The 19,335-nt window shown below is 41.9% G+C and overlaps 1 protein-coding gene across 1 annotated transcript in view; it reads left to right on the forward strand.

The window, feature by feature from the left end:
* Nucleotides 1-19,335, forward strand: part of LOC122862015 (neuronal PAS domain-containing protein 3) — a 316,717-nt gene that overhangs the window by 160,605 nt on the left and 136,777 nt on the right. The window contains 1 exon segment of the mRNA XM_044167164.1: nt 10,151-10,233. Within this exon segment, the coding sequence (XP_044023099.1) occupies nt 10,151-10,233 (83 nt within the window).

The following is a 19,335-nucleotide window of genomic DNA, read 5'->3' on the forward strand; positions in this document are numbered from 1 at the left end:
GTGATGATGCTTATGTCTACTTTAATTTAAAGATGTATACATTTGCTGGAGGTTGTATTTTTGTTTCAGTACAAGTACATTATAAAAAAAGTTGTTCCCAAATTAGACAAACGGCGTTGTGCAAAAGAACAACTAGAGTCTTTGAAGCTTCTGTCTGACCGCTCTCTCTCTCCGTCATGGTTTTCCTTTTTGCTCTTACCATCACTTCCATTTTTCTATCTGCCCATCCCCTCATCAGTCTCACTGTCCTCTCCTTCTGTCCCCATTTTTTTTTCTCCATGTTGTCACTCTGTTGCTTTACCCCCCCCCCATCTCTGTCTCTCTCTCTCTGTGTCCTCTCTTGTCCTTGACTCCAACACACACCAGCTGGCACTCAGCCAAGTGGAGAGACAGCAGAGATTATTTTATACACACACAGGAAGCTGTGGTGTGTAAAAGTCTGGAAGCGACAGCAGAGGGATGTCAGAGAGAGAGAGAGAGAAATGAACTTTAGGACAGAACAGCGAGAGGAGAGAGAATGAAGACAGAACTGGAGGGAGTGTGTGTGTGCTGGTTGATTGAGATGGTACAGAAAGTCTTAATCATTGCTGGGAATCTAAGATCTTTCCAAAAAACAACAAAATAAAATCTTACAAAACATTTGAACACGACACTCCAGGCTTTGGGAAATTACACATATTTAAGAATTTTAAGAATATGATCAACAGATTAATCACTAACGGAAATAATTAGTTAATATTAATAATAATATTAGTAGTTAATATTAGTTGCAGCCCTACATCCGAGTTACACACACACACCATATAAAGGTTAAGTAGAGCATGAGCAAAAATAAATTCCATCTCTCCTTCAAGTGCATGTGTCAAAATACATGTACAGTATTAAAAATCACAAGCAAAAATTACAAATGGATAAAACATTTCAAATAGAGATTAGTCTGCAAGAAAATGAATGAATGCATCAGAACAACAAGATCTTTCTTGCTAAATTGCTTAAAACTAAGTAGCAAAAAAAAAAAGTCACAACAACAAAATGATGACTGTTGTCTTCTGAGAATCTGTGTATAAAAAGACCTGCAGTGAATCAGAAAACAAACGAAAACATCAGCCCTTGGAAACAAATATCGTATCTGTGGTAAAATATTGTAAACTCACTCAATAACTTCCACGGGAGAAGGCCATGGGATAGGCTCGAAAGCACCAGAAGTAGAACTCGGTCAAGTGTCATGTAATTTATATTTATGTATTTGCGACTATACTGTATACAACCACTTATCACAGGACTGAATTTCGGCCCCATGGCCTCCTTCTAAAGATGCACTCGAAAGCTGGAAAAAGCTTGTAAGTGAGCCTTGAGTTTAGAAACTTTTAACACAGATTATAGATATGGTCCCAAGTCAAATTCAGCATTGTTACCTGCAAACCGGCCCCTCCCTAGAGCAGGTCTGTGTCTTCCTCGGGTTCATCGTTCCTTTTGCTGCCTCGTCAGTCAGTTGATTTCAGAGCTGTAGTTCAAATGTGAAAAAGAAGAAAAACAAAACATTTTCAAAATGTTTTCGCTTGAATCTCTAAATACTTACCAGCAGAAAACAGAAGTTACCTGATAATATTATGAACAAACTGAACTCATCGGCATTATGACCTCATTTAAAGCATTCTGACATAGTTGTGTTGTTTTCTCTTTCCACCACACACACTCATTCACCCCCTGCTCTGATTTCCAGTTAAGTCTGATCATTGAACGATAACTGCTGAATTATTCAACACAAGCGGAAAATTACCGAGCAATTCGCTGCTCATTTGCTGATGTTACTCTGAAAACAGCAGTCCAACTCCAAGGAAGGCTTTGTTTTCTCTCTGTCTCTTGTGCTTCTTCTGTCGAAGGAATCTAACGTTCTGCTGAATTCTTTCTGAATCTGTTCTGATTGTGACCGTCAACATGTTCAACACCTCCCTGTGTCTTTTAAGTCAAATGATTTGGTTTCAAAATCAGACCATATTGACATCTTCACCTCAAAGTTACAATCTGTGATTTTTCACTTCATGAAACCTTCTTGAACCTTGAATTTTAAGCTTTTGATACGTGCTAAATTAATCACGTGTCCTTCTGACACACTGTGGAGTATAATAATAATAATAATAATAATAATAATGAAGTTATATAGCATTGCGCATTGCTTTACAGAAGATACACCTAAAACAAGAAGAAGAATCAAGGTAAACTCAATTTAAAAAAAAAAAAAAAAAGTTTTTAAATTAAATAGCAAAATCAGACAAAGGGGGCTGGTAAATAATATAAAATAGTGAAAACATAAACCCCTGTGTAGCGCCTTAACGTGTATTTAAACTGCCACCTCGTGTTCTCGGGCTGCAGGCCGTTACACTGTAAAACATCTCCGTGCTGAGCAGTTAAAGTATTACTGAAGGAGTTTAAACACTCAGATGGCGCAGGTTTAGTGGAGCGACTCTGCCAGAGTTAATCGGCCCAAACATCTCATTTCAGAAGGAAAGAGTCTTCTTTAGGCTGACTGGCTCTCATTTATGTGACGAGCTGTAAACTTTGTAATGTGTAACAGAGAGAGCTGCACTGTCCCCTCATTCAGTCCGCTGCTTCCTGCACTGTTCCTTTTAATATTCTACCAAAGACTTTATTGTTAAATAGGCAGAGTGGTGATGCAGTTAGGCATGTGGAAAGATATTAATCAGTTTCAGAAAATAAGGGAAAAAGAGCTTGTTTAACTATGAAGTTTTTTGGTTTTTGTTTAGGCATTTGTTATGGTAGATGTGTATTTGCTTTAAGAATCCCCTGTGACAGAATCGTCACTGTATGTGCAGGAAGACAATCGACAATCGACAATCAATTCAGAGTTTCCATTTGAGGATGGAAGGATTGATGGTTTGTTTTATGTTTGTTAGGTTTGTTTCAACATTTCTTAAGGTCCACGTGTATTTCTTGATTTAAAAAAAAAAAAAACCCAACTACAGATATAACAGATCAGATATAAAATACAATAATCGGATCATTTCATGTTTCCTCTGCACGAAGAATGGATGAATGTTAATAGCAGATATTTCTATTGGTCATCACAGAGTCCGCTGCCACTTAACATGTATGCTAACATGCTGTCCTGCTGTGTAATGTGCCCGACATGTTAACGCATTACCATGGTGCCATTTAACATATATCGTAACAAGCTAGTGTATTTTGAAATTGGTCAGTTTGGAAACATCCTCAATCTGTAACCATAAGAGAATTACAGCCTTCGTCCTCAAAGTCTATAAATCAATAATTCAAGACTGTAACGTTTAAAACAACACATAACATAATTCTCCTGTTACAAATGGAAACTTGAATTTATGAGGTCTGGAATGATCTAATGTTAGCTAATGTTAGCAAACTTGAAATAGATGTTGCTGTGTAACTGACGTTCAGTTTGCTGACTCTTCTCTACTTGCGCTACTCTTGCACTCTGTTTTAACAAGTAACATTTAAACATTTAAATGGTTTTAAAGTGGAACACGTGCGGTTCAGCTCGCTCTGTCAGACGGCCTAATGATGATGTCTTCGAAGCTACTGATTCAGGAGAACCTTGGGAAATGAAGGCAAATCTAATGTACCGTTATCCTGTAAGTTCCACTTGTGGCCGCTGTTCAGCAAACATTACACAGTCTCGCCTTAGAGCTAATCCAAATAATTTAACGTGATGATCTGTGATAACGAGTATTCATTCGTTCATTTATTTACTTTCATTTTATATTATTAATTCTTTTTTTGAAGAGCCACAGTTTAGAGAGAGTCGATCTGTCTGAGAGCTTGTTACAGGAGGCGAGTCAGACAGTTAAAATTTGATGATGGAAAAAAGAGAGAACATGGATTATTAAGCAGAACTGGTCGTGAAAAGTTAAAGTGGTTGAAAGACGCCTTTAAAAAGATACTAATTAAAACAAATGTCTCCACTGCTGATGACTTTTTAAACAGCCCTGGGAGGCTGTGTGTGTGTGTGTGTGTGTGTGTGTGTGTCTGGTTAGCAGTGCAACTTTCAGCCGTTTTGTAAAAATCTTGTACATCTCTCTGTGCTACTTCTCTCCTTCTAACCTCCCTTCATCTCCTCTCTTTTCCTTCCCTTCTGTATTTTCATGCGGTATAGACAGCTGATGTTTCTGACATCACTTCCTGTTTAGCCTCTGTTTCACTTCTTCGCTTCTGCAGCTCAACACAGTCTCTCATTGAGGTTTCTTTCATTGACCTTTCTGAGAAAGTGAAACATGTTCCTGGGGTTTGCTAATATCCATATTCCCAGATAAATGAATATCTACTACTGCACTTGATATTGGTATTTGAAACCTTTTAAAAAATGATTAGTTTATCCTTTGAAAAACTACAGCTACCATTTTTAGTTTTACTAGCAGTTAATACATCATTGCAACTTTTCTCTCTGCTAACCATGATATCCAGCCATGCTCTCTTCTAATTTCATCTGTCCAGCTCTTTCAGCCGTAAACCCCGCCGGCCCCAGCTCGCCACCGTCACACTCGTGATGTTGAACCCGCGACGGTCTTGGGCTCGTAGGAGATGGTGTTCATTAAAGGCAGCTAACAACAGATGTATTAAATAGTGATGTTCATAAAAACACTGCTCCACAGCGCTACTAGTGGTCAAAACCTCCACAGGGGACTTTTAAGTCTGGAACAAAACCTTGAAGTAGCAGTTCGGCTCTCTACAACTATTCCTTGCAGCAATCTTTATTTTTCCTCAGTAATTTCTTCCTTCCGTCTGTTCTTCCGTCTATCAACCTGTCGATGTTTCGTTCCCTCAGAGATCCCTCACTTCCTTCTTCTGCCCCACCTTCCCTTCAGTCCCCCCCCCTTCCTTCTCTCTCTTCATCCCAAAGGTCCTTTGTTAGGTCTTGATAAATTGGCTCTGACATTCTGCCAAAATGGCTGCCCTCTCTCCCTCTTTTACACACACACACGTACAAACACACACACACTCTCTCTCTCTTTTACACACACACGTACAAACACACACACACTCTCGCTCTCTCTCCAGTATTCTTACACCTACTGCTAATTGAATTGGCAATTTGTGTAACAGTACAGATCTCTCTCTCTCACTAACACACACACACACACACACACACACTCGCACACACATGTTCTGCTGGCAGTCTGGAGGTTGTCGTTTACTCCTTTAATCCAACCTTCCAGCAGCACTAGGGAGCAGCAATAGCTCCACACACACACACACACACACACACACACACACACACACACAGACGGCTAAACGCTCAGAGCATCGCTGGAGGGGCTAGCTGAAACACACACACACCAAACTTGTTTACTACTAGCGAGGCCAAACCAGGGAGAGAGAAAGAGGGAGGTTGTCATTGTTATTCTCTGGCCGTCCTGTGTTGATCTTCCTCCTCATCGTCTTTTACCCTCCTCTTCCTCTCTCACCTCCTCCTCCTCCTCCTCAGGAGACTGAAGAGGCCGCTGTGACCTGTGAGGCGAGGGTCGCATGACAGAGACTAATGAAAGTTGTCAGTGGGCTACTTTTTGGTAGCCTTGCTAACTTCTGCCAACTTCAGATTCTACACAGCCAAAGATGTTGTTCAGTGACGACATTTACTTTCCGTCCAGTGCTTTGTTGTTCTTCCTCTTCTTCCCCTTCATCACCTCCTTCATAATCCCTCCTCCTCCCTAACCTTTTCTTTATTCTCATTGTACTACACTTTTTCTTCCTCCTTTTCTTAACCCTTCTCCCTCAGCTCCTCCTCTACAACCCCTGCCGCCCCGTCACCTCCTCTTCCTCAGTCTTCATCCTCCTGCTCACTCTCATCTTCCTCCCTCACCACCTCCTCTTTTGCCCTCCTCTCACCCCTACCTTCTCCTCTTCATTGTCCACTATATATTCTTTGTCCACTTCTTCACCTCTTCTCTTCCTCTTCATCTTCATCTTCCTCCTACTTTCCCACCTTCACAAACTCACCTTCCTCGTCTTACCTCACCCCCTCCACAGTATCTCTGTCTTGACCCCCGCACGTGCCTCCACACTCTTTATCCTCCCCATCTCTCACCTCCTCCTCTTCCTCATCTTTCAGCCGCCTGCTGCTGACTACCCTCATTCCCCTCTCACTTCCTGCTGATCTTCTTCACCATTTTTCTCCTTCTCCTCCGTCTCCCCATCTCCTCTTCCTTCCCCAGCTCCCTCACCTCCTCACTCTGTTCCTCCTTCCTCCCAGCCTTCCTAACACCTAGATTTTTCTCCTCCTCATCTTCATCCTCCTCACAGGCCTTCTTCTTCCTCCTCTTCATGTTCTTCTCACCACCTCCTCTTTGTCAGAACATCATCCTCCCCCAACCTCCTCCTCCTCCTCCTCCTCCTCCTCCTCCTACCATCTCAATGCAAACATTTTCCACAAATTGTCTTGTCTAAAACTAGTGATGCTTTCTTTTAGTACAAAAATCCCCCCCCAGTTATTTTGGCGGATTAAGTTTAGACCAGATTAAGTTTTTCATCCTGGTTTTCTTTTCTTAACTATAAAAAGCGTGTTTGAGCCCACATGGTTCACTCTGAATTATCAGACTTAAAACACAACATTTATTTTTATACAAATAAGTGTGTTGTTCCTATGAGATCAGGCTGAGCTCCATCATCCTCCCTCCCTTGCCTTTTCTCTCATCACCCCTTTTTTAAAGTCTCTCATTCACAAGGGCATTTCATTACATCATTAACTGAGCCTAATTCAGCTACATTAGCCCCCGCCCCCCTCCCCCCAAAAAATGACAGGAGGGGTGTGTGCGAGTGTGTGTTTAAATTCAGTGTAATGAGGTCTGCAGGGAGACGAGGACGGAGGTTGTGTAGAGAAGAGAAAAAAATTACCTCAGGGCAGAAAAAATCTCTCTTTTAGTGAGCTTTAATGCCCCTCCGTCGGCCTGTCTCGCTGTATGAAACTGTCTCACTGTCTGGCTTATGCTCTCTCTCTTCTCTTGGTTCTCTCTGGTCCACTTTTGTTTATTTATGTCACTGTTTTTTTTTCTTTTTCTTTTGCCTCAAGGCAAAGCAATTTTATTTAATAGCACATTTTCTTATAAATAAACTTGAAGTTCTTTAAATTAAAATGCATGAAGCAACAAGTAACATGTACAGAAAAATAAAACAAAAACAACACAAGAAAACAAACAACAATAGCAATAGAAGAATATGATTAAAATTCGGCCCCCACCCAAAGACAGAAGAACCCCACATTCACTCTACAGAGACAAAGCCCAAACACAGACATAACACATCATAAGACAGACAAAAAAGAAAAAGTTTTCACTTTGCTTTTGAATGTGGACCAAAAGCACCCTCACCAGATACGGATCTTTTTCTAGGTCCACTAAGATAAGCATCTCCTGATGACCTGAGAGCTCTGACTGGATAGTACCAAGTGAACAGCTTAGAAATGTACTTTGAAGACTGAACACTACAGGAACTTAATGAAGTAAAACGTAATGCGTATCCATCGTCACTGTTTCTGACGATGGCTACATGTTCGGTTCCACTCATCTCTGCCCGCTTTCGGGACGAGTTCTTGGAGCTAAATTTGGGCACTGCTCAGGAGCTGATACTAAATCCAAGCTCCTGGTACTTTCAGGGGTTGATAGCAGTGCTGTTGATCGTGGTTGGTTGAGCAGATGCATCGTCACATGCAAATCCAACATTCATGCGAGGAGAGTTTGCTTCCCAAACTCTGGTGTCCTGCATGAAAGTCAGTCATCCACCCACCCCGGCCTCCACACCCTTACTTTCTCTGCCTTGCTACTTAAAGGACACGCAACTTCCTGCACTGGCACTGAACATTGGTTCTGGACGTAAATTGTGTGGTGTGTTGTTGTCCAACATGGATGTAATTCTTGGGATGCTGGGTTGGTCTGGCAAGAGGGTTGTGCTGTGCGAAGAAGGAACCATATCAGTGGTCCGTCTGCCCGGAGTTAGTATTGGCTGGACTGATTGCATCAGAGTGGACTGGCTGATAAATTTGCTGCTTTTAGGCACTGAACAAATACAGTTTTCTGTTCTGCTTCGATGTACTTTCTGTTGGTCTCTTTTTGAGTTTGTGACCTATTTTTTATGGTTGAATCATGTAGATGTACAGTATGTGATACTGGTGATAAAGGGAAGCTTTTAAAATTCAAATTTCTTCCTGTCTGTCTCTCACACTTTGTGGCTTTGTCTTCTTTTGGGAAAGAGAGAGCGCGAGAGAGAGAGAGAGTCTAACCTGAGGGCAGATTTTTCACATAGCCACCTCTCTCTCTCTGGCTGTTGTACTTTCTGTTTTTGTCTGTAGACAGAGTTTTACCCTGAGGGAGAAATTTTAGAAAGCTATAAACCATTTCTCTCTCTCTCTCTCTCTTGTCTGCCTCTCATTGTCTCTCTCACTCTCCAGACGTGAACAGTGATGGGTAGAAAGATGAGAATAATAAAAGGGATAGCGAGAAACAAAAAGGAAAAGAGAATAATGAGAGAGCGAGACAGGCCCTTTTTGGTATCCTTGCCTTCAGACTCGCCTATCAGGCTCGCCGCAGAGGGGCAGAGAGTTCTCTCTTCTGCCCATTGATTATTCGGTTTTAGAAACTGTTGTGGAGCGTCTAAACACTGGACGTGATCAAAACGTCCTGTACATGTTGGAGCTGCTGTAGTTTTAGAGTTGCTAATGACGTCATAGCCTCCTCCTAACTGCATCCCACTGCCTCCCCAATCTCTTCCCAAGAACTTTGTCTATGTTTTGTGTGTAGTCTTGACGCGATGAATCGTACGAATGGGGACAGCTTACAATTTTGTTTCAGAAAGAAATACTCTGCTAGACAACCTGACAAGCAATTTGTTTGGAGTATACTAAGATTTATTGACACAGGAGACTGCTGTTTTCATCCCCCTCTCCTACCAGCTGCCAACTTTGGTTTCTTTTAACCATGACCACAATCTTTCCCTAACACTGACCAAGTACTTTTAGAGTCCCAAACTTAACCGAAGCAGGGGGAGGTCAGAAAATGCTCATATGAAATTTTTTTTGCAACCATTTTAAAGTTCTGCTGGGAAACTCTAATGGATGCCAGAGTACCTCTCCATGCTCTCTTCTTGGAGATATTGACTTATTCTTTAACACTAGGCCACAATACAAAAACCACTTCTTCCTGAGACACTGAATACTGTAAAATGTCAAAATATCCACATCCTTCTAAAGCCATGAACACCATCATAGACTCATGATAATGGCACCATGTTCTTGAAGAGAGAAACTGACAGATTTTCTGCGAGATTACCCATGGACCAGTCTGCTAACAGCTGCTGGCATCACGGCTTCATTAGGTTAAGCTCTTCAACTATTCATGCACATTCACCTGTTATTTCTATGGTCAAGAAGATAATACAGGATATTTAAAGCTGCATAAACCATACTTTTATTTTTAAAAATGGATCAAATGTAATGTGAAAGGCGAACCCACAGATAACTGCAGTTCTCCTCAGCTCTACAGAGCATTTTAGCATCTTTCAGCTTATAGTTCTGGTTTAATTGCACATTCGCTGTATGGTTCAGTGTCCACACAACCTCCACATGTCCGCAAACCTGTGATTGCATGTAAATACGCTCATGAATGTTTGCATAACAATGTTTTTTGTGTAGAATTTCTCATAATTTTTAAACAATAAATGTAGTTTACCTCAAATGGTACTTTTCTCTGTGTGGAGACAAAGTTTTGCTGGTTGACTTCACTAAATTAAACTTGTCTGTTGCAACCTTATTAGCATGAAGCTAAAGGTTCCCATTGGTTTCAATGAGGAGGGCTAACAATGCTAACTTGTCGCACTGTTCCATGATGTTCTGCAGAGCTGACCTCACTGGTTCCTCTTGTCCTGTGCCATGTGTGTTCGTCACGCTAGGCTGTATAAACGTGAGTGTGTGTGTGTGTGTGTTGTGTGTGTGTGTGTGTGTGTGTGTGAGAATACGTATTGGTGTGTGTGTGTGTGTGTGTGTAAGCTTTGCTCGTATCAATGTGTCTGAGTCTCACCAGTCTTCTTCTGTCCTGTCCTGTGCTTTCTCTCTCCTTGTGTGTGTGTGTGTATGTATGTGTGTTTGTTTGTGTGTGTGCGTGTGTGTGTTTAGCTATCGGTGCCCAGCGAAGGAGGAGTGCCAGCGCCGTCGCGTCGGAGATCTTCGAACCTCACCTGGGCAGCCACATTTTACAGGTAGGAACTGTTCAGGTTCAAGGTTGACTTTATCTGAACTCACCTTTGGAAATAAGGTTGAAAATGCATACAGTATTTGTGTGCAGGTTCACACACACACACACACACACACCTGTGTGAATACATTCTCGTACACAAATGCATAATGTCAAGCTGGACACACGCAAAGCTCCTTGAAATTGTGGACAATACTCTTCAGAGATTTACATTTACATGTTTCGTTTACTTGTAAAGCTTGTGTTAAGCCACACCAGCTATTAGAAAAACAAGCATTGCCACCAGGTGTGTCACCAGGGTCTAGGACAGGTAAGGTATAAGAGAGATTACATCCTTTCATAAGCATTATTAAACCTGAAGGAATTGCATCGATGATTGTGGCAAACTCTTTTGGTATTGGTTATACTGTGAAACAAACTACGTGCTACTGCTGAGCGTCGAGCTTACCGTGCAGCTGAGCTTTACAGTCGAGGCTGACAAGGTCCAGTTTAGACGGATGAAGGTTGAGCCAAGTCTAACATTGTAGAGCTGAACCTGAGATGTCCTAACATGGCCACCGTACAGGATAAACCGTTTGATTTAGGTAATAACATGGCCTTTTCTCCAGCGCCACTCTCAGGACGTTTCTTGCCCCACTAGTGCTAAGGATCTAAGGACAAAGTTTTCATTCATCAAACATTTCATGTTTCCTAGTGTGTAATGAGCCTGACAGCCTCATGGAAATGAGTTAATGAATTATCATTAATTCTCTGTTTTTCTCTGCTTTCTGTTATTCCTAATTCTTGAATCCCTGGAATGTTATAGTCTGAGGTCCAAATCCTGTCACATTTGTTCTCAGAATGAGGATTTTACTCTATTTTGTTATCTGAATTATTTCTTATGATTTGCCTTTGAGCTTTTCTGAAGCTAAATTATTCCTCATAATGTACCTTTACATTATTAGCGCAGTGATTCCTCATAATTCACCCTCAGATTTTTCACCACAGCCGACATCAATTATTCCTCAACATCCAGCTGCTGCCGCGGCTAAACTGAATTATTAAATGGAATTATGAAAGTATGATAATGACTGGGTTATCGCTGTTCGCTCCCTCGGGTTTGTGTGTGTGTGAAATGTGTGTGTGTCTTGTAGTTTTAATCCCTAACATGCTCCACTCCTTATCTGTTTAACATACAGCCCAAAGGCTGAGCTTTTAACATCACAACCAGGCTGACGCGATACCACAGCTGATTACCAGGCTGGTAATCTGTGTGTGTGTGTGAGCGTGTGTGTGTGTGCGTGTGTTCTACAATGTGCACTATTTGTAAGCGTGCATCCATTTCTGAGATGAATTTGTCCAAAAGTGTAGTTCTTTTACATTGTTTGTGCGTTATTAAACCTAGAAATCCTGTGTGTGTGTGTGTGTGTGTGTGCGTGTGTGCGTTTGCATGTTTCAGTTACACCTGATTATTATTATAATCTAGCTGACACCAGTGAGCCTTCGATGTGTAAAAATCCACACTTTTCTAATCTTCTTGAAGTTTTTATCCCTTTTATCATATTCAAGGATCCTGACTGAAAAGTTGCTCACAGATATGAAAAATTCATCACAAACTGAAACATCTGACACTGACCGTCTGTAACAGTAAAGCAGATTAATGGTTCCTGTTACTTTCGGCCAATGGAGGAGAGGAGAGACAAGAGAAGCTGAGTAGACTGGTCATGTTGATAACTGAGAATGAACAAGTTGAGAAGTTGGACTGTCGATCAGAAAAAAACAAGCTATTTGAAAACTTGCTGTGTTGTCTGGCTGCTGAAAGAAGTATGGGTGATTTCTTTGATGTACTGACAAACGACAGACGAGGGTCAAAAGCAACACCAAGATTCTTGCATGTCAAACTGTCTGTCACAAATAAAAGTCACACGTTCAAAATTTTACCTGAGTAGAAAGTATTAGCATCAAAATATACTTGAAGTACCAAAAGTAAAAGTAATCATTATGCAGTAAAGTAGAAAGTAGCAGAAAATGGAAATATCTCAGAATTGTACTTCAGTACAATACTTGGGTAAATGTACCGAGTTACTTTCCACCGCTGCCTTTAGGTGTGCAATAAACCGGCTCTGTAAGTGTGTGTGTTTCTATCACTTGCACATCTGTTATACATGTTATCTGTCTTGGCAATGAACATTTCTGCTGTTAATTGTAAACGTGCTAGGCTGTTTGATGCATGTTATACCTGCCGTGGTGTCCAAAGCTCTTCAGTTTGACTGATTACCTGTTCTCGCTACAAGATTCTAAGTATCCACATAACAGTCAGTATTGTTTTGGAAACCACAGGAGCCATATTTCCACCTTTCTTTCTCACAATATCATCTGTCAATCACTGTCAATCAAACCAGCTTGTTTTCTTTTTTCACTCATCATCTTTATAGTTCTCTCCTGAGAGCGGCCTTTTTGGCTGGTTTGGAACAACTGCAGTGGCCCCTCGTGTCTCGCAGCAGTTTGGATTCACATTTCATTAGCAAATAGCATATTCAGGGCCGAACATCATAACACCAACAACACAAACGGTTCAGACTTCCCCTCTGGTTGTCAGGAGAGATGAATCCGGGAGAAACTGGTATGAAATCTAATCTGAGCTGCTCCCAGTGTGAACACTCTGACAGGTAGAGGGTGCTGTTCCCGAAATGAGCCGCTCGCTCTAAGTATCAGTGGAAGAAAAAAAGAAACCGGCGTGCATTACTGCTGCATACATCCACATCAATCACAAGTCCTTGTTACGTTTGTTTTTCATCTGTCCTGCTTTAATCCTGCAGACAGCCACAGCAGAGAGTGAGTGTGTCGCCGTGACAACCGGCTCTCTTCTTCCGCCACTCTGCACATCATGTTGTCATGTGTGAGTGTTAACACGAGGCTGGAACAAGCAAGAGCAGCCGAGCCGCCGCGCATCCGCTCACGCTGTGCTGAGCATCGCCGCCGAGCCTGTGTGTGTGTGTGAGTGTTAACACCGTGTTCTGATCCTGCAGCTCGAGACACTAGACATCCCATAATACCTTGTTATAATCCCTGGAGAGTCGCTATGACAACCATATGAGGCAGATCCCAAGGCAGATTGAAGCAGCTGTGAGATTGGAAGTGACACGAACAATGTGGGCCTCCCCTCACCTGGAATTCAGAAGGGGTGTGTGTGTGTGTGTGTGTGTGTGTGTGTGTGAGCGAGAAAGAGAGAGTGAGAGTGTTTTTGCTTTTAAAATGTACCCGAAAATGAAGAGACTACTTTTTAAAGATTGGAAGGCTTCCAATACTTACATTTTGTTTTCAAACGTATCAACTCATACATGATTTTCAGTCCCACGACTTGATTTTTATTAGCGATAGATAGCCCATTTACACTTTCCATTGCTTGTGCAGATCGGTGATTCCAAGGTCTGGAACCAGGCTGCAGAAAACTGAACAGCTACGTGGTCACCCTGAGCCACGCTGTGAATGGCCGTGAGCAGTTTTTCCACTGCACCGAACACTGAGAAGTTGTTTTCCTTGATGGCGTGTTGGAGGTGTTCTGGTCACAAACACAGCTTGTCGCTTGCAGCTCAGATCACTGTGGCTGTTTGTGTTTGTACTGTTCCTTCCTGCAATATTTAAAACTCATCCGCTGACCAAATAGTGCAGAATATGCCCATATCTGGTTAATTAGATGGTTTTATTGAAGAATAGCAGCGCTAATGAAGCTCTGCTAACTCGGTGACAAACACATTTCATGTCCTATAACTTCTTCACAATAAAAGCATCCCGCCGTTTTGCCAGTGTAAAGCTTTTAATGTGAAGCAGCAACGGCAGGAAAGGTTCGGTTTGCGTCAGCAGTAACTTTACGCAGCTCCAATACGGCTGAAAGGATCAGCCAACAGTCAAATAAGGCTGATATCTGCAGCTACAAACAGGAACAGGAGTGAAACTAAACTAAAGATTCAGGTAGAAGCTACGAACTGCCGAGCACAGAGAGACCTTTAAAAGCTTTCTCTCGAGTCACAGACACACATGAGTTTAGCTGCCAAAGAAAAATTCACTCAAAAAATTGCATCTAAACAAACCTTTTTTTTTAAATCTTGATCTTCTTGAGCTTTGTGTCAGTTTTTCGAGTTTTCTAAAATGAACAAATCATAAAGGCTGAAGACAGAATAGTGCCCAAGTGCTCACAAGGCCACAACATAATGGATCAATGTCAAATTAGATTAGATTAATGACGGAAACGGTCAGCGCGTATTGCTCCTACTCTTCTCACAGAAGAACAAAAGGCAATATCTGTAGATTCATACACACGCATACCGGTAATATCAAACATTATATCAGTCAAATTAATGAAGTAAAACAGATTTTCCATGTACACAGAGTGTAGTGGAATATCAAATCATTATTTTACTTTGCTTTATTACTTTTTTCCTTAGAACTCTGCGTCATCAAACAGGAAGTTAAGTCAGCTTCTCTCTGCTGTGCTGCAGTTCTCAGGACAAACACATTTTCTGCAGGAAATGGTCTGTGTGTATGTCGGTTATGTGCGAACATGCATGTCTCCTATGTATTATTCAGAGTGTGTTTCTACATGATTGTGAGTGTGTGTTTGTGTGTGTGTGTGTGTGTGTGTGTGCGCGCAGGCTTTTCAGCGGTGAAGGAAGGCTGACGTGTTGGTGGCAAATTGGCCTCATTAATCTCCTGCTTAATTGATTGTGAGAAGTTTGAGGATGACATTTTAAGAAAGCGTGGCGGACGGGGTGCGGCGTGATTGATTTGGCTAAACCGCAGCGCTAATGAATGCCAGCCAGTCACTTAGGTGGTAGAGACCAGACACTAATTTCAGAGAGATTAGGCCAGAGAGGTTGATAACGCTTAATGAAGAGAGAGAGAGAGAGAGAGAGCGGGAGCAGTCATTAAACAGGATGTAAAGCTCCATGTGTGCTCTCCTGTCAGGTCTGGGCTGCTGTGTGTGTGTGTGTGTGTGTGTGTGTGTGTGTGTGTGTTAGTGAGATTTGTATTTGGATGAACTTTATTACTCATGAGTAGAGATCTGTGTAGCAAACACATGGACACAATGTCTCTGAAGGGATGATTTGAAATTTGATTTAGCTCTCGCCGTCATCTTTATAAGATTATATGATTTGATATTTTACAGGATAATTCCAGTTTATTACAACTTGGGTTTCATTTTCGTAGTTTTGGCTATCTTAGAATACTAATGTGCCAGGAAGTGATTCAAGATTCAGTACTTTATTGCCATATAAGCATGATTGATTGATTGGAATTTGTCTTAGTGAGCTCACTTAAACAGAAAAAGACAAAAATAGTTAAACGAATCCCTCATAAAGCACATTAAACAAAGTACAAAACAGATTGGTAATATCCAACCCATAAAATAATCATAACAGCATAAAACAAATGGATAAAATAAAATCCAACACATAGAAAAACCATAGATAAAACACTAGCACCTGTAGGGAAATTAGCAGTAACATCAAACGACCCACTAGATAAAGTGCTTTAAAAACATCTGCCCTACTGCACAATCATTTAACCTGCCAGCGGCCTGCACTGCCATGTTTGGAGTGTTACGGCGGCGGACAGCTTCAGGATGTGTGCTATTGTGGAACCTGGATGTTCTGCTCTCAATGCTTCTTAGTCTTTTTGAGAAGGAAGGAGATTAAAAAGGTTGTTAGCCGGGTGAGACGGGTCCTTTAGAACTTTTGTAATATAGGGGTGGGAGCTCACATCCAATACTTCTGGATGCAGTACGCGCCACTTTGTCCATCTGCCTCCTGTCCTCAGCTGACATGTTGCCAAACCACACAGTTATTGCACAGGTGAGGATGCTCTCCACTGCTGCTCTATAAAACTGCACCATCCCATCCCTGCATATGCCACATTTTCTCAGCTGTCTTAAAAAAGAAAAGCCTCAGGTGTTCTTCCCTGAGAATTGTAGTGGTGTTATTCCCCCATTTCAAGGTGGAGAAGACTGTCACTCCCAGGAATTTTTAGCTGTCATTTGTGTACAATGAGTACAGGAGTGGGGACAGTACACACCCCTGTGGGGCCCCCGGTGCTAACGGTTAAGGATTTAGAGAATTTGTTGTTAGGTTTGACCACCTGCGTCCTCTCCAACAAAACGTCAAGGACACATTGACACAGGGACAGTTCAACTCCCATATGAAGAGTTTGTCATACTGCCTGGATGGGAGAATAGTATTAAAAGCTGAACTGTGATTGACAAACAGAACCCTTGTATGGGTGTCAGAGGCCTGTAAGTGTTAGCATTAGTTCACTGCATGCATGTTAACATGACTGTTGACTAACTCGCAGGGTTATTAGGGTAGCAATCTTTTTTAACTATACCTAGGTACAATAATGCTAACCTTACCATAACCCATAATGACCTGATCCTTAATTTAATTACCTTGTGTTTTTTTTTTTTGTTTTTTTTTTTTGCACTGATCACCAACTGCTGGCCCAGACCAGGTGTGACTACATCCCGACCAAACTCTTTGAATACCAGATATATCTCTTACTACAGCCCCGTTTCCACATGTGAAGAAAGCTTTTTAAGGCGTTTTCCATGTGTTAACTAAACAACATACAACACCTTAATCAGACTGCTTTAAAGTTGTTGGAACTGGGTGTTTTTTCTCTCTCTCTCCCTTGTGATGGAGCTAGGCTAGCAGTTTCCCCCTGCTTTCAGTCTTTGTGCTAAGCTAAGCTAAACAAGCCCCGGACCTGCACTGATCTGCACAGAAGAAAGAAAGGCCCAAGTTATGACAAATCAGCAGACTGCTTCTTTAAGTTGAGCAGGTCAGGAAGTAGAAGGAAGTTTAGTTGTTGCTGATGAAGTGACAGTGTGGCGGTGTTTTTGGACTTTAAAGAGCAGATTGATGTTTGGTGTTTTTAAAGACGCCATGTGGTGTTTGAAGATGAAGAGGCGGCGGACAGACGGACACTAATTAAAGGGGGATAAAGTAAACTGTGTGCATGTGTTAGTCCAAAAAGTGTGAACAATCAGAGTGATTGATGAGGAGAAAGACACTGTGTGTGTTTACGCTTTAGTAAAGTCAGAAAGTGAACTGTAGAAAAGAGACAAAGAGGAAGAAAGTGTGTGTGATTTTCTTTGTGTGTGTAACAGCCTGGCAGAGCACCTGGCATGATGAGTGTCTGGGGGGAGGACTGCCACACCTGTTAAAACACACACACACACACACACACACACACACACACACACACACACACACACACACAGCCTGTTTGGTTGTTTTGTCTCTCTGTGTGAGAATCAAACACAGAACGCTAAGGACGACCTGTCGATCTGCAGCAAGAAGGCAAGGAGACAAGAGAGGGAGGCAAGGACACACAAAAAAAGAGGGAGCCATGAAGACAAGAGACAGAAAGAGGATGGAGAGACAAGTAGACAGCAAGACATGGACAGAAAGAGAGAGACAACGGGCAGACAAATAAGGAGAGAGGGAGGGAAGGAGATGGCAAGACAGGGAGACAAAAGGACAATGTTACAGGAAGAGAAGGAAACATGAAGACAGGGAGGCAAAGAGACGAGCAGACCGGGGGACAGCTGAGGACATTTTGGAATGTGGGGACAATTTAAGAAAGTTAGGACAGTGAGGATAAATCTTTGGAAGGTAAAGGCGGTTGAGGGGAAGTGAGGATATTTATGGAAAGTGAGGCCATTTTAGAAAGTAAGGACATTTTGTCCGACGCTCCAGACTGAAAAGGACTGTTAAAGGTTAAGACTTGGTTTTAGGGTCAAGATTAGAATTAGGCTTAAGTTAAGGTTAGGAAAAAATACATTTTAATGAGGGTCTTCACCATGGATGTATCATGAGCACTGGATACCGGACTCAAAGATGGCGCCCAGTCGCTTGAATAAAAATTGCTCGTCCAGTGCAGAAGCCAAAGTGTTTACTGGCTTCTGGGTTTGCTTCCGGTTGGGCCCACTGCGCATTCCACCCCGCCCGCGATTTCCCGCTCCGCCCATAGACTTTACTTTGGGATGACGATGATGTCGCACACTTGAAAATAGCTTTTTCCATTGCAATACCATGAGTGGCCACTGGGACAAATTGGCAACAAGTCTGAGTGGCGGCGCCATATCGAGTGCCCTTAATACATCCATGGTCCTCAGAAGTATAGAAGTGCAAGTGTGCGTGTTTGTGTGTGAGCGAGAGTGTGTCAGATGAAGTGCATGAACACACACAATCATCACTGAGAGCAGATACAAGCGTGTACCCACAGTCCAACACACACACACACCCAGTCAGAGTGATGGCAGCTGACGTGCCCCGCCCTGCTTTAATAGATGGTTTATGGTAAGTATCTCCACTGTTGTTCGGATGCTCTCATCCATAACACACACACACACACACACGCACATTACAGCATCACTCATAACACGGAGGTGATGGAACGCACAACAACACACACGCGTCTTTGACCACACGTGCTCAGTACAACTGTACATGTACATTCAAACAGAGTGAAGATATTTTGATTAAGTTTCACATTTAAAATCATATTTGTAAAACTGCAGGCGTGAGAGATGAAAATTAGCCTTTTTGTCAAACTCTACCGGAATTATAGTTTTTCTGTTGACCAGTCAGCATTTTCTCTGACTCAGGATTTAATAAGATAAAGTGACTTTTTTTTTTAATCTAAATTGAAAATCTGCAGAGGGGAGAAAAGAAGCCAAAAAATAATTTTAATAATATTTTAATTGTGAAAATATTTGCTAAAAAAAACCTATAAAATCAGCAGTCCGCAGCTTTAATCCAAAAGTGCCACTTCAAATTAAAAGTACAGACCTAAAACTCCTCAGTCACAGTTTACAGGTTACGTGATAAATAAAAACATTTGAATTAAAATAAAGTACAGATTACAGTCAGTGTGGAGTGAACAACAGCAGCAGTTTGTATGGCAAAGAAAAATCAAACGACTGTCGTGTTTGATATGAATGACGTGTTTGAGTCGTTCACCTGCAGCTGGTAAGCAGCCGCTTCACTCTGCGTGCTGTAAAACAGATGTGAGGTGCCCGTGTGTTGTCACAGCGATGAGGGGAAATTAAAGACGACAGCAACGGCAC

The sequence above is a fragment of the Siniperca chuatsi genome, linkage group LG15 (genome assembly GCF_020085105.1).
Source record: "Siniperca chuatsi isolate FFG_IHB_CAS linkage group LG15, ASM2008510v1, whole genome shotgun sequence".
Classification (NCBI taxonomy): domain Eukaryota; kingdom Metazoa; phylum Chordata; class Actinopteri; order Centrarchiformes; family Sinipercidae; genus Siniperca; species Siniperca chuatsi.